Source organism: Condylostylus longicornis, unplaced genomic scaffold (assembly GCF_029603195.1).
Source record: "Condylostylus longicornis isolate FDR11 unplaced genomic scaffold, ASM2960319v2 ptg000055l, whole genome shotgun sequence".
Taxonomy (NCBI): domain Eukaryota; kingdom Metazoa; phylum Arthropoda; class Insecta; order Diptera; family Dolichopodidae; genus Condylostylus; species Condylostylus longicornis.
The window spans coordinates 9,034,201-9,051,844 of record NW_026578024.1 but is presented as its reverse complement, the minus strand read 5'-3'; the positions used below and the strand labels follow the sequence as shown (position 1 = coordinate 9,051,844).

At 18.2% G+C, this 17,644-nt stretch overlaps 1 protein-coding gene across 1 annotated transcript in view; it reads right to left on the bottom strand.

The window, feature by feature from the left end:
• Window positions 1-12,786: 12,786 nt before the first annotated feature.
• LOC129611986 (probable serine/threonine-protein kinase DDB_G0282963) overlaps window positions 12,787-17,644 on the bottom strand; it is a 106,531-nt gene continuing 101,673 nt past the window's right edge. Inside the window, exons 9-11 of the mRNA XM_055525424.1 lie at window positions 17,392-17,583; window positions 16,693-17,270; window positions 12,787-13,658 (exon numbers count right to left, since the gene is read on the bottom strand). Coding sequence (XP_055381399.1) covers window positions 13,214-13,658; window positions 16,693-17,270; window positions 17,392-17,583 — 1,215 coding nt within the window. The 3' untranslated portion in view covers window positions 12,787-13,213. The remainder of the gene's footprint in view (window positions 13,659-16,692; window positions 17,271-17,391; window positions 17,584-17,644) is intronic.

Below are 17,644 nucleotides of genomic sequence, written 5' to 3'. Positions count from 1 at the left end.
TGTTTATAAAATTTAAGATGTGGATCCGAGAACATTTCCAAATTCTTTTATGGAATTAAATAATATTGGTAAATCGTAAAATTCTCAACAGATGACTCTGATAGTATGAATGATGAGTAAGGCTATGTAATATTGTGAATGATACACAAACGTTGAAGTGCATTTATTTGAATATGATGACATAAACTTCCAGTTTGAATAATAGTTAAAATATTTTGTACGATTTCAGTTGAATGGGTTCTTTCTTTTATTAAAAATAAAATTCAAGGGTTTTTTTTTAACATAGAATAATTTATCATTTTTATTATAAATATTATATATATTTTATATGTACATGTATGAAAGTATATATGTATACATGATAATGCCACATATATATTTTTAGTATATTTATATATGTATATGCACATATATGTATATATGTGTATATATATATATATATACAGCAATATGTATATATGCATATATGTATTATGTTTTCTTCTTCTTGTTTTCTGTTTTCCAAAATAAACTTTTTTAATCAACAATATAATATATATATATATATATTTTCATTAAATTTTTTTTTTGTCTTTTATTTTCAGTTTTATTTTTTTTTTATTTTTCCTTCTTAGAGAATAAAGAACAAGAATTTTTTTTTAGGCAATTTCAAATTTTTAGATTTTTCACTTTTTTTTTTTTCATTTTTAAAATTTAATTTTCAATAATAATGATAAAAATTTAAATTTTAAAAGAAAAACATTACTGATTTTTCTTAAATATTATTATTATTTTTATTTAAATTAATTAATATAAAGAATGAGAATTTGAAAAGAAGAAAAAAACTTGTTTAAATTAATAAATTATATAGAAAAGAAACAATAGTAAAATTTTTAAATAATTCAATGTGTGGTGAATAAATATAATTAAAATAATTAATATTATCGTAAGTATTTGTGTGAACACTAATTCCGTAGGTATATATACAAAAATGTTTACACTAATGTTAATGGTATGGCATTAATTTAAGATCTTTCTTGGAAAAAAGGCTACTCTAGAAGACAAATATTAGAAGTAAGTAGAACTACTTTAATTTCTTTTTATTCCGAAATTATATACTTTTTGAATATTTAATGAATTAGTTCAATTTAAAAGATAAAGAAATAAGGAAAATTTGCATTAAAAAAATATTAATAAAGATATGATAGGAGATATAAGGGTTAAAAAATTCTGCTACAAACAGTTCTGTGACGGACGCCATTACCTATAGTTGGTTGTGATTATTTTGAAAAAAATCCATTTTTATTGATTTATTGTATATACACTTTTTCATATGCAATTTCTCTCTTTATTGAGAGAAGTATATATTGTACAATAAATTGTATACAATAAATATTGTATAAAATGGATATTACAAATTGTTGCATATATATAAGTATGGAAATAGGTAACAGAATATCGACGGTGAAGCGAAAAGATGTGCTAAGTAGAAAATTTAAAATTTCACAGTAGAGCGTTTTGAATTTTTGCAAATTTGCGAAAATAAGCTAGTTTATTCGAATAGCGCCATAATATTTAATTTTTACTCTTTGTTTTTTTCTAATTTAATTATTTTTTTTAATAAAATTTCAATTTTTGCTCAAAAGATCGTGAAAAGTTACTTAATTAATATACGGACGACGCTCAAGTCTATAACAGCGATTTTTAAATAGGGAACCCTGTTTCCCCTAACACAGGGATACGGAAAAATTAAAACTTAATATGTTTTGAGTTTGATTAATTTGATAGAAGGAAGAATATATAAGTTGGTTAAGAAGCATGAATAACATAAAAGCCGTTAAGACTTAAAATCTAAATATGAAATGTAAATGTATTATTAGTATGTTATGCATTGTATTATTCAAAATGAATTTGAATTAAACTATTATAATTTTATTTCGTAATTAATGTGTGTAGTACTTGCATAAGTTTTTCTTGGAGTCACGAAATCATTACCCATTAATTTTTGCAGTCGCGTTGTCATGGATTTTGCAAAGTGGTTATTTAAACCACACAAAGACATTTTAAAAAATTTGTTACTTATCATATTATTAGACATCACCATCGATATATGTATATAGTACATAATTGAGTTGAGTATAACAGAAGTGGCACATTTTAGTTGCTATTTTCAGAAAATATTTTGTTTTCTATGTATAATTATATAATATTTATTTCTATTTAAAAAGTAATATTTTATTTAATAATAATTTCCAGTTATAATTTATTGTATAACATTAAAAAACAACTTGTTATTTAATTTGAAATTAAAAAAAAAATAAGAAAAAAGTATTGCCATATTTTTATTTTTTTTCTCTTCTATTTTATATATATGACGTCTTTTATGCATGTATGGTATTTCTGGAAAATTTGATCAAATTTGAATTAAAGGAATAAGGGAAATTGAAATAAAAATAAATAATAATTAATTAATAAATTTTATTTATTTTACTAAAAGTATATAATAATTATATATTACAAAATAATTGAAAAAAAAGAACAAAATTAATAAAACAATTAAAAGTATAACAGTAATATAAAATTTTTTAAATTAAAAACTAAATAAATAATTTGAAAAAGAAAAAAAACACAATAAAAACAATTAAGAAAAAAATATTTTTGATATAAAAAAAAAAAATCATTATTTTTTTTTATCGCAATTAGTTTTTTTTTTTTTTTTTGGTATATTTTTTTGTTTTCTTTTTATAATTATACTATATACTATTAGAAAATTATCATTAATGTATTTTTTACTTGTTTTTTGTGTGTTTTTTTTTCTCTTTTTTTTTTTAATAATAATAATTTATTAATTATTTTTATATGTTTTTAAAAATTAATTTAATATTTAAAACTAAAAAATATTTTATAATCCTTATAATTATAAATTACAAATATATTTTTTTTTTGTTTTTATTTTTTAAATTGTATGTGTTTTTTGTTTATATGTGTGTGAGTGTGTGTATAGATAAAATATACAAATATTATTGGCTTCTGGTTGTTTTTTTTTTCTTAATGTTTTTTTCTTATTTCTTTTTATTTGTATTTAATTCTATAATTTTATTTTATTTTTTTAGTAAAGAGCGTTTTTAGTGTAAAAAAGTTTTGTTTTTTTTTTTTTAATATTTAATTTCTCTTATATTTTTTTTTTTGATTTTTTCATCTCCATTTCACGTGTACACAAAATGTGGGGGGTTATTTTTTTGTTTTTCATTTTTTTTTTTTCAAATTTTATCAATAATTTTCTTGTAATTTTTTTTGTTTTTTTTGGTTTTTATTGTATTAAAAGACATCAACACTTAACAACTAGGTACAACCATTATTAATTTTTTTTTTGAAGTTTTTTTTTTTTTAATTTTTTTTATTTCTTAAAATATTTTTTTGTTTGTTACTGTAAAGTTAAAAACTTGTTTATTCTTTTTGTTTTCTCTTTTTTTCTTTGTTTAATTATAAATTTAATATTACAAAATTTTTTTTGGTTTTTGTAATATTGTGTTGCTTCGAAAAAGAGAAAATAATTAATTTTTAATTTCATATTATGTAATTAAAATTTTTTTTTTAATTATGTATTTTGTGTTTTTCTTCTTCTTTTACAATTTATAAATAGAATTGACTTTTTGATTTTCTTTTTTTTTTTTTCATTTTTAAATTTATGTATTTCGTTATCATATCAAATTTTGATTATATTCCAATAAGAGTTTATTAAATTGAATTTAATTTGTATGGAACAATTGTATGGGAGGAGTTTAAAATAATAATATACAACATTTTGAGATTGAAATGCGACCCTGTATATATAAGACTGTAACAATGTAAAATAAATTAAAATAAATAAAGCCTGCCACCTAAGAGTCAAATATTATATTAATAATTAAGCAACAAATTATAAACATGAATTATAGGCTTTTATAAAAGTCATTCGCAAGTTGATAAACCTGTTTCTTATTTATAAGAATAAATTATGCTGCTATAAGAATATTAATAAGGCAACAAGGAAATTTGGTATTCGGAGTAAAGGAGTACATAATTAATATGTAAATGTTTCAAATATAATTTTGAAATTGTAAGAAATTTTATGAAATTATTTCCGAATTTTATCTAATCATTATCTGATTTGGTATTAAGAAATCGAATAATATTGATTACTAGTTTTCAATTTTATTTAAATGGAATTATTTAATTTTTACATTGAAAGTGCTTTCTAATTTGTGCTCAATAGTATAACAAAATTATAATATTTTAGTATAACAAAATTTAATATTAAAAATCTGTCGCTGCTTACTTTTTATTATTTATCCAATTCAATATTAAAAATTTTTAAATTAATGATGTTTTTTTTAAAGATTTTTTATTTAATTTATAATTAAAGTTGTTTTTAATATTATTTTGATGTCGAAATTGTACTCTTCTTAAAATTTTAATATTTTTAAAAATATATATTTAAAATTAAGAGTAATTTTTATTATTATTATAAAAGTTTTCAGTTTTATGTTTTTAATATATTTTTTTTTATGTTTTTAATAGTATTTTTTTTATTCAATTAAAATTTCTTTATTTTAGGTATTTTTTCTTTTATTATTTTCTTTATGTTTTTTTTTTTTTTGTAATTTTCTTTAATAGAAAATTAAAATTATTGTATTCCGATATGTTTGTTTTATTTTCACATTTTTGCATTAATGTATATTTCTAAAATATATAATTATATCTTGTAAAATATTTTAATTTTTCATATACATATATATTTTTACATATATAAAATTTAAAATAAATTGAAATAATTTTTATGTGAAGATTTCAAGATTATATAATAAAGTTATAATTATATTAATAGAATCGTATAATAATTTAATTTGAAAAAGAATTTTTCTAAGTTAAAGTTTATAATATAATTTATAAGGTTGTATATATATATATATATATAGGGGGTGGGGTGTGTAAGGACAAAAATTCAATATACAATAATTATAATATAAATTATACATTTGAATTAAATTATTTTTAATATTATTTTATAATATTTCACACCTTATATAACATTTTTATTCCAATATCACTAATATTGTGTAGCATTTTGAACAGTTGCTTTTACTTATTTACAAAGTAAAGAAAACATTTATTATGACATAATATTATTTAGTCAAAAAATTATTAAATTTAAATTAAAAAATTCATTTGTGAGCGATTTGAATTTTAATAAAAAATGAATTATTTATGTATATAAGATTCAATTTTGAATATACATATATGTATATTTCAATTCATTAATTTTAATTCTCTTCTCTTTCTCCAAGCATATTTATTATTCAAATGCACTCAAAATTAGTCAAATTTAAAGCCTATTTCAATTTTAAGGCCCATTTTAAATTTTCGTTTTTTCCTTAAATTTATCCCATTTATCTTTCAATTCAAATGTCTAAATACAAAATAATTATTTAATGACACAATATCATTAGAAATGAGAACAAAAAAAAACTGGAATTGAATTCTCATAAAATTTGTTCGGATAGCAGTAGTAAATAGTTGGAGTAGTAAATTAACAATATTATTTTTGACATACACAATTACATACATATGTAAATAAAATAATATTTAACCAAAATGCAATGTTATGTCTTTTACTGAAGAATTACGATAGATACTTTCAGAGGAAACAAAAATACATAAAATATTCATTTAAATGTATTAGTAAGTGTAATGAATGTACATGTATAATATTATATTTTCAATTATTTAAAATAAATTTATAAATTTAAATAGTAAAAAGGTTGATTTTTTTTTTTTCAAAGGCAAGTATTACACTTATCGTAAGATATAATAATTTAATCTTGTAAGATATAATATTCAAATATATATAATATTACGTAATATGCAATTATGTATATTTTGAAATTCTGTGGAAAATATAGAATTATTGGGTATTTAAATGCTATTGTGAATGCAAGACATACTGAAATATAATATATTATGAACAGTGTTCCCACTTGGTAAAAACAAAATGTATCCAATTTCGAGGAAAAAATGTATCCAAAATGTATCCAATCTCATAAAGCAGAATTTTTATACCAAGCCGTCCTATTGTTGGTTTTTTTATTTATAGTAAATTCTTTAAGAAATCACATACAACTTCTATTATATTTTAAATGTATATTTAATATAATAGAAATCTTTGTATCCAAGCTAAATTTAAAGCAAAAAATGTATCCAAATGGATACAATTGTATCCAAGTGGGAACACTGATTATGAAACGTATTTTATTCATTAATAGTGACGTCATACTGAATAAAATATGTATAACAACATACGAAATAGAAGAAGCACCGCCATTTAAATTATGAAAATATATAAGGACAATTATATAGTAAATATTGAGCTTTATTCTGACACTCACTTAAAATATAATAAAAACTTAATTGAATGTCATATAACTTCTGTCAATTTTTTCTTAAAGTTCGACTTCGCTGTTAAGTTATTAATTTTAATATTAATTTTCATGAAATAAGAATATTGTGCTATTCTTAAAGGGGTGATGAGTGATTTTAAGTCATAAAATATATATTTTTTTTTGTCTTAATGTAAAAGAGTAGTGACATTTTGGTATAAATTAGAGTTTTTATATACAAATAAATATTATTACGGTAATAAATATTTTATAAATTTACATAATCTGATGATGTATGTAAAAATAATTAATGTCACATACATAATGCAATATAATATATTTGAATATTAAAAATTTGACAATAATAAAATTACAATTATTAAATAAATGAATTTAATTATTAAAAATAATATTAAAATAATATTTATATGTATATTTTTATATCCATATACGTTTATATACTTAGTATATTAGTGACGTTATAACTGGTATATATACATATTATATACATATTATCAAAATATTTTCTCATTTTCGAAACGTTTTTTTTTGTATATATATGTATTTGTTTAACTTAATTATTTGGAAGGTTGTCTTTTAGTAGTTTGCAGCAATTATTTATTTTTTGTTTTTTTTTTTTTTGGTTTTTCTTTCTTTTGCTAAAAGTTATTTTCTTTGATTTTTTATTATTTGAATGTTTAATATTATTTTCTGTTTTTTTCAACAAAAAATGTTTCTCTTATAAAAGTTAATTTTTTGTTTTATATATATATATATAGACTAGAAGGATAACAATATAACTAAAGACTCTTATTTAACTAATATTTTCCAGTTTTTCTTCTTTCTATTTGTTGATTTTTATTTTTAATTTTCTTTTTTTTTTGGCTTTAAGTTTATTTTTAATTAATATAGAAAATATGTGTTTTAATGTGTGCACTCTTTATTTAATTCATTTGTATATTTTTTAATTATAATTTTTTTAACATATTTCTATTTTCTCTTTAGGTTTATTTTAAAGTAATGGTAGATTTTAAGTTTAATAATACAATTTTTTATATAATCTTCTTGTTTATTTGAAATATGATAAGAAATAAATTTATAATTGTAAATTATTTTTTTTTATATATTATGTGCGATTATATTTTATAAATAATTATTAAAAAGAATGAAAATTTTTATTAGAAATAATAATTTGAATAAAGGGATAAAAGTATAAAAAAGATTTTATAAACTGTAAAAAATGAGTTTCGAAAATTCAAATGAGTATGATAAATGGTTTATTATATTGTTGCTTCTCACTGTGCTTTACAATAATTATTTATCAATAGAATAGAGAATAATGAACATAGTCTATGTAGGTATATTTCGGATCGGGTACTATAGAGCACATACTCAAGAAAACGTACTGTCATACAAGCAAAACAATACTGTCTTTTCGAATACAAAATTGATGCTAAATTCGAATTGTCCAATTACGAAATTTTTCGCATATATATTTTTTTAACAATTTGAATCAATTTTGAAGTTTAACTTATTTTGAAGTTTAAATTTGAAAAATTATATTTGTGATTCAAATTTTGAAATAGCCTGTTTAAGACAAGAACAAGAAATACAATTAAATAATTCATATAATTGTTAAATTTATAAATAAAATTTAAACTCTATAAATTAGAAACAAGAAAATCGAAAATATTAAAATCAAATTTAATTTTATTGTAAGAAAAAAATAATATTATTTTAGTTTAGGATTTCTTTGATATTATATAGATAAGTTCGTTCATGTTCAAAATTTCAAATATTAAATTTGATTGTGAAAACAATATTAGACAATGAATTAATTCCTGTTTGCAATTCTGATTGCGAGATATTAGAACTGCTATTAGAACTGAACTGCACTGCAATAGAACTACTAAAAAAGTGCTGCCAGTGTTAACAAAAACTCTGATGTCTGAAAGTTTGATTTACATTTTAATGACATTATTAGGTAATATTATATTGTAATAATGAGTTCTGTACTTAGTGAGGTTATAAATTAATATAAAAGCAGAAAAAAATTTTCCTGTATTGATTTGACACAAGAAATTTTTACGAACAAAAACGGAATGGATTTTGCGGCAAACTACAAAAACGTGCTGCCATTGTAGGTCTTTATTAAAACACACAATAATGTTAATTCAATCAATTTGGAGGGAAAAACGAGGAAATGATTTCTCATTCAAGATTTTTTCTTTTTTTTCTTAAATTACATTTTAGGGTTTGGTATAAAAAAGTGAGTAAGTAAGTAGAATTTTTTTTTCCATTTTTCTTGGGTTTTTCCAATTTTTTATTAAAATTTAATAAATTACGTATATAGTGATTTAAAAATAATTTGATTTTATTTGAAAAGGAAAAATTTTATTTTTATTGTATAAACGAATTGGTGATTTCCTTATTTTCTATATAATATTTGTATGTATGTATTTGTAAATCTAAACTTTTTTTTACCTTGTTTAAGTTTTAATAATTAAAAACATGAATTAATAAAATAATAATAATGAATTGATAATTATTTTTTCGATTTATTTAAAATTTTAAATTTTGAAGAATTTTTTCATGTTTTCATTTAAATTTTTTTCCTGTTTCTGATTGATTTTGATTTTTTAATGTCGACTTTATTGTTTTAAATTTTGCTTTTTTTTTTGAAATTATTTTGTTAAGAAATAAAAATTTTCATTATTTTTTTGTTTTTTTTTATAAATAATTGTAATTTCTCACTCATTTGATTTTTTGAATAATTTTAAGAAAATGTTTTTTTGTTATTATTTTTGTTATTCATTGTCCGTTTTGTCTTGTTTGTTTTGATGTGTGTGTGTATATAGTATGTGATTTGTTGAATTATTTTCATAGTTCTATAGTGTTTTCTATAGTAATTTGAATTCTATATATATAAAATGTTGATATCTTTTTATAAAATGTAAAAGAAAAAAAAAAAAATTTATAAATTTTATAGAAGATACTGATAAAACGTAATCACTTTTTAGGCGCATAATATGAATATTTTGTGTTTTTTTTTTCTTTACTTTTGTTTTTGTTTAATAATAATTTTATGGGAACTTATAATAATAATTATAGTAATAACTAATAACTATGCTCATACATTATATTTTTTTTTCCTTGGGATACATTCCGTTTCATGGTAATTCTTAATATTTTTTTATTTTTACTAAAATCTAGTTTGTATGTGAATTTATTTATTTATAATATTTTTTTTTTTTCATTTGTTTTTAATAAATTTTTATTTCAATTTATTTTTGTGTGTGCAAACAAATTATTCTTATTTTCTCAATTTTTTTTTTAATGATTTTTTTTTTCTTCACATTATTTTGTATATATGTATGTATGTATGTCGTAGTATTTAAAAATTCTTACATAATATTATAATTATTTTTTGTTTTTACTTATTTTTAAATTATAATTTAATTATACATTTAAATTATTTTTATTATAGTTTATTAATTTTTTTCAATTTCTTTTCCAAAATAAGAAAGAATGTGTACGTGTATTTTGTATTTTGTTTATTTTGTATTCTTAAATTTATAATTTTTTTTTTATAAAGTAATTTTATTGTATTTTTTTTTTTCACTTTAAAATTTTCATAGAAAAGACAGAAAGTTTTTTTTTTTTTGACTAATATTATTTCTACGTTTTTTACTTCCATTTTTAGTTCCTAAAATTTTAAAAATAATTCTCATTTTAATGAGATTTTGTTTTTTTTTTTTCTCTATATATTTATTTAACTTTATAATTTCATTTTAAAATGGTTTTGTTTTTATGAAATGTACAAACATATACACATTTAAATTTTATAATATTTACAGTTATAATCTCCGTTTAATAATGCGGGTATGTATACGTCTTATATAAAAAAATTTCTTATACAAAACACACGGAGTATAATAATATAGGGATGGGACAAATATTTTATGTATTGTACAAAATGTTCTTTATTTTTTTTTCTGTTGTTTTTTTGTATTCTTATTTTACATAATATTTTTATTTTTCATTTTTAATTAATTTCACATTACGATAATAAAATATGCTGTATATAGGTATATGTGTATTATTTTGTATTTATATGTCGGTATTTAAAGATGTGAAATTTAAATAAATATTATTGGTATATTGGTAGGTACTTTATATATAAATTAAGTAAAATTTAATAACTATTATAATGTATGTAGTAAAAGTTATGTGTATTTTTTAATGTAAATATTTATATATATATAGGTTCAAAATCCTTTACGTAAATACAAAAAGAATATTATATCATAATAATTATCATAATCCCGATTGCAAATGTTCGAAGAACTGATTTGAGATTTTTATGGTATTTCGGAAAAAAAAAAGTATTTTAGAAAATTAATTGTAATTATCGTTATCGATTAGTAAAATAATAAGTAAAAGAGAGAACAAAAGAACAATAATTGGAAAACTCATTATTCAAGAATGAAAAACATATGGCGTAAGAATGAAAAACGTATGGCGTATGTTATGGTATACAGCGCAAGTTGTGATACGTTAGTTATTAATATATTTAATTAATATAAATAGGAATTGTTTTCTGTATTATTTAAGCGCTTTTCATTCATCTATTGTATATAGAATCAAATTGCAAATCATGTTTGAATATTTTTCAAAATTTAATTTAAATATTTTTTGATTTAACTTTTTGCCCGCAAATCAAAATTGAATTTTGAATCATACACATGTAGAAAAGTAAACAAATATAATTTTATAAACAGTACTCGTATAACAAATCGATAACGAAAATCATTTTATATCTATGTACGAATGTATGTATTATTGCGAAAATTATGTAAGCATTATAAAATGTTCTCAAATATAGCCTCATGTATCCGCTAATTAAACTTTAAATAGTATACAATTATAAGAATTTTTGAATTTTGTTATAAAAAATTATATTGAAATTTTTTTTGTTTTTGTGAAAATGATGTTGAAGCTGGAAATGTTCTATGGTAACAGGTAGTACTTTTTAAAAGTTGAAAACAAAAACAATATCAAAATATCGAAATATTTGGTAAATTAATTATTTTTTGCTTCTCTCTTATTATAGTTTCTTTTGTTTTTGATTTCTCTTGTGTGTATTTTGCGTTTTTTTTTTCTCTTCTTCATCAATTAATTTTATTAACGTTTTGTTTTTCTTTATGTACTTATATAGGAGTAAAATTTAAAAAGTAAGGCCTCATTAAATCTTCTTATAATTTTTTTTTTTATTCTTTTAATATACAGTGTTTTTGTTTGTTTTTTTTTTTTTGCTAGTAAAAATTTCATTAATTTTTTGTTTTTTTTTTTCAATTTTAGTTAATGAAAATTTCTAAAATATTATGTGTTTTTCTGATAGAAGTCAACAATTTGAAAACTTATGATTTCTTAATTTTACAAAATGCAGGTAATTTTTGTTTTTTTTTTTTTATGTATGATATTTTTTTTGTATTACTTTTTTGTTTTTATGATTTTTTTCGTAGAAAAAATGAAGAAAAGAAATTTGTTTTTGAAATTATTGAAATTTTCTATATGATTTTGTATTTTTTAAATTTTGCTAAAATTTTTCATTAATATTTCAAGTTAGATTTTAAGAAAATTATTTATTTTTTTTTAAATTTCTTTTATTTTTAGTTTTTGTTTCTTGTTTTTAAGCCCATCCTGATAGAATTAAAATTGATTTTTATTTTATTTATGATTTTTATTTTTATACATAATTTTAATAATAATTTGCTTTTAAAGCGAATACAATTTTAAGAATCTATTCTTTATGTCTATATATTTTTATTTATACTTAATATAATAAATTCAATTAATTAATTAAGAGAAAAAATTAAAATCTAGAATATAGAAAGAAAAAAAAAAATTAAAAATTTAATTACAATTTAAAGTTTGATTGTAATTTTAAAAATTTTTAAAGTGGTTTTCTTAAAAATTTCCTAAAAGAAAAAATTAAATGAAAAATATTAAATTTAAATTCTTAAAATTAACATTGAAAATCAGAAATTTGATTTTGACATTCAGTTTGTATAAGAAATTTAAATTAATTTATTTTTTAATATTTTTTTTTTTTAATTATTTATGCTTTAATTCCGTTTTGTTTTTTTTTTTTTGGGTAAAGATTCCGATTGTCATTTAAAATACAACATATTATTTTTGTGTTTTGTTTTTTTTTTTTCATATAGTTTCAAATTTTTGTAAAAATTTTATTTGCTTTTAAACTGACTACGAATACTCTTAATATAGAAAACGATTTTTTTCCTATTAAATAATTAAATTTTTTTTCTTGTAATCAATACTTTTATTATATTGGCATAATTAAATTGAAATTCTATATATATTAAATATAATTTTAATGTATTTGTCATTTTGAAATAATTTAATTTTAATTTTCTACATTTTTAAAATTTTATAACTTATTAAATTAAATATAAATTTGAATATTTAAAATTTCTAATTCAGTTTTAAAGAACATTTAAAATTAATCTATAAATTTTATTTTTTTGTCTCAATATTTTTACTTAATAAGAAATTACTATTTTATTTATTTTTTGTTTTTTGTTTTACATAAATTTAGGCGTTTTCTTTGTTTTTTTTTGTTTCTTCTGTTCTTCTTTTTTTTTTATATAATATTTAGCATTTTTGATTGTAAGCCACAAATAAACCACTTTCAATTAATAATATAATATTATATATTTTTTATTTTCATATATTTTAAAATATATATGAATAAAATATTAAAAATAAAATATTTTAAATAAAAAAAGACTTTTATTTTAAGTACTGCTTGTTACAACCATGTTGGTGCTACTATTATTATTATTATTATTACTATTATTATGAAAATGATGATTATGATGATATTGAGATTGATGATGATTGTGATTATTATTATGATGATGATGATGATGAAGCTTATTATCATTTATTTTTTTAATATAATTATTGCTGCTGATAGTATTATTTTGATGATTAATATTACTTAAATTTGCAATAGTGTTAGTGCTTAATTTTATACTAATATTATTATTGTTTATAATATTATTATTATTATTACTATTACTGTTATTATTATTATTATTATTATTGTTATTATTGTTGTTTATATAAGTATTATTATTATTGTTATTAATATTATTGTTATTGTTATGCAGTTGATCATTATCTTGTGGTCGATGTGATTTCATGTGAGCACTTCGACTTTTAACTTTATTAAATACTCTGAAACAAAAACGATATAAAAAATTAATTATTATAATATTTATACATATATTGTTATAATTTTTTCTTTTAATATGTATATTTTATTTTTTAAAGGAAAAAATAAAAGAAAACAATTGAATATTGAAAATATTTTGTTAAGTAATGAATGAAGAAATCGCTTGTTAAATTTTATTTTTTTTTTTTTATTTTAGAATTTTGAAAAAAGGGTGAAATTTAATGTTCCATTTATTTATTTCAATTTCATATTTTGTAATATGGAAGAATGATTTGAAGTTATGTTAAACATTAAAGTGGAAAGAGAAAAATTTTTTTTTTATATAAAACAGTGATGGTAAAAAGTTAAGTTTGTAATAGAAAAACATTTATAAAAAAATTTTTTTAAATGCAAATTAATTATACACTGAAAGTAAAATAAAATGATAATTGAAAAAAAAAAAAAATTTTTTTTGTAGATGATTTTCGAATTTCAAAGTCAATTCGTCATAAATTTTGAAAATATTTAATAAAAATTAACAAAAATATTTGCTTTAATACAATTACGACTTTGATATTCTTTTATACTCATATTGTGTATTCAAATTATTTACAAAGTATTTTTTTTTAAATGTTCTTAAATGTTTTTTGAATAATTTTCGTAATTAGTGCAATTTTTTATTTATATTAAGTATACGAATTGGCATAATATTGAATGTAGTTTAAAAATTACAATTTAATAATGTATGTGCTTGGTTGAGGGTTATCAAATTTAACTATGTCTTTTAGTTATTGAACCTTACTTTATTAAGGCTTATATTTGGCTATTTTTTTCCAATAATATCAAGTGCAAGAATTTTATAAATTAAATTTAACATTTTAATCTTAATTGACGTTAGAAAAATGGAAATTTATGCATATATTTATCTATAATTCTTCCCTGCAAATTAATATACTATTGCACAGAGTCATAAATATAATAAAATACAGACATATAATGTACATAATTCCAAATAATGATTTATATTCCTTTTTGATTTTAATATTAATGAAGAATGAGCATGTACGTAAACAATGGATTATTCTGCACAAAACATCAAAACTTGTAAAAAATATTTTAAATTAAAAGAAATATCGAATTTTACAATATTATTCGGATATGAGAAAATTTCGTAACTTATCAAAAAATTTAATAATTTCTCTACGAAAATGAATTGTTATATACGAATTTTTTGCTTTCACGAAAAAGCAATAAAATAACGTAAAATTTCATAAAATTGTTTTTTTTTGTTGGAACCACCCGGGGACGCTACATCAATTTTATTTTACGTGTAAATAAAAGATAATATTAATTTATGTCGCATTATATAGTTCGAAAGATATTTATGGTAACATGTATAGCAGTTTTGTGCATTTTTCCTTTTTGTTGTCTACTATTTCAAAAATATATAAATTTTTGGCCAATTGGAAGATTTTTTATAAAAAAAAAAACACAAAAAACGAAAAAAAATTAAAGGTAAAAATTTAAGCAAAATAATATTATGAAAAAAATGAAATTAATTCTTAGGAATTAATGAGAAATAAATAATGAAAATAAAATAAAAATATTAAAATAAAAATACATATAATATGTATAATATACACTATAATGTATTTAAGAGTGAAAGCAAAACGAAATTAATAATGAAAAATTATATACCAACACGCACACATAAACATTAACACATCATATAATATTTATATGTAGATTTTTTTATATTTTATTCAAAAAAATTTTTTTAGTATAAATGATGAAAAGAGAGAATATATATATATATATATTTAATGCAATATTTACCATTAAAAACTACATAGAGGATTACCCAAAATGGCGCAGGTACGATTTATTATTGTTTTTTTTTTTTTTTTTAAATTTAATATTATTCATTTATTTATTAATTATTATATTTATTTTTTGTGATGTATTTATATATTTTGAATTTATTTTTATTTTATACAACCCGCACGCAATCAAAATAAATACATTTATTTTATAAAAAAATAGAAGAAAAACAAAGAAAAAAATATAAATAATTATTTTCAACAATAATAATAATAATAATAATAATAATAATAATAATTATAATAATAATAATAATAACAATAATAATAATAACAATAATAATAATAACAGTAATAATAATAATGATACTCGTAATAATAACAATAGTAATAATAATAATGACAATGATAATAATAATAATAACAATAATAATAATAACAGTAATAATAATAATGATAATAATAACAATAGTAATAACAATAATGACAATGATAATAATAATGATAATAATAATGATAATAATAACAATAATAATAATAATAATAATAATAATAATAATAATAATAATAATAATAATAATAATAATAATAATAATAATAATAATAATAATAATAATAATAATAATAATAACAATAATAATAATAACAATAATAATAATAATAACAGTAATAATAATAATGATACTCGTAATAATAACAATAGTAATAATAATAATCACAATGATAATAATAATAATAATAATAATAATAATAATAATAACAATAATAATAGTGATAATAATTATAATAATAATAAGTATTATAATAATAATATTTATAAACATAATAACTATAATAATAATAATAAATCTTACAAAATTAACTACAAACAAATAAAAAACAAAATTTATAATAATCGTAATAGAATAATAATATAAATATTTTTTTTTTAAATTTTATGTACAAAAATATATAAAAAAATTTTTTTTCAAATAGCCGAATTGGGTGTTCTTATATCCTATTATTATAATAATAATTATAAAAATATTTACAAAATTTTAAAAAATTTGGAAAAAAACAAAATTTATTCATTTTAAATAAAACTTTATATATTTATATGTAAAAAATTTCAAATTCATTAAAAATTCAAATTTATAAGTAAAATTTTGATAAAACATAAAATTTTATAACTAAATTAAAACTAATAAAAAAAAAAAAAACAATAAAAATATGTTATAGGATTATGGGGTGATCTTACTTGCCGCACACCTTGCACGGAAAATCATCCTTAATTGAACTTGTTGCTATTGTAGTTGTTGAACTCTGATGTGAAGTCACATTATGATTATTATTTGTTTGTCCAAATTGAAATACATTGACATTGTTGTTGTTATCATTATTATTGAAGCTATTATTATTGTTATTATTATGATGATTTCCGTTACTTGAAATAATTATATTTTTTGTTCCTATTTGGTGGTGATTGTTACTTTGATTACTTATACTCTTATTGTTATTATTAATATTATTGTTATTATTACTATTATTATTGTTATTATTATTATTAATATTATTATCATTATTATTAATATCATTGTTATTACTATTATTATTATTACTATTATTATTACTATGTGTATTATTACTAATACTATTAATATTATTATTACTATTGTTATGAGTGTTAGTGCTATTAATAGAATTGCTATTGTTGAGAATATTGTTGGTACTACTATTATTATTATTATTATTATTGTTATTATTAATAAAATGATGATTTCGACCAATACAATGCAATCTTGTATGACTATGCAAGGCTGCTTTTGAAGTAAAACTCTGTAAATTATACGAAAAAATTTAAATTTATAAGTTATAGTATTGTAAAAGATTTATTGAACTGTAGAAGCCTATTATATATAGAGTAAGATATTTCTTGAAAAAAATATATCACACTTACAGCTGAGCAATCAGGCATTTCACAGACATAAGGACGGTGTTCGGTATTTGAGTGTGATGAATTTATTTGTGATGCCGTTTCATCTGACGTATCACAGGTTTCTTGTTTTAAATGAGTTATTTTATAATCTACACATAATTTTTTCCAAAAATAATATAACTGAATACATTCTTTTGTAGTTTTAGTTTTAAGCTAAAAATTTAAAAAGAATTTTTTTTTTTAATTTGTATTTCATTTTTAAATATTCAAATAT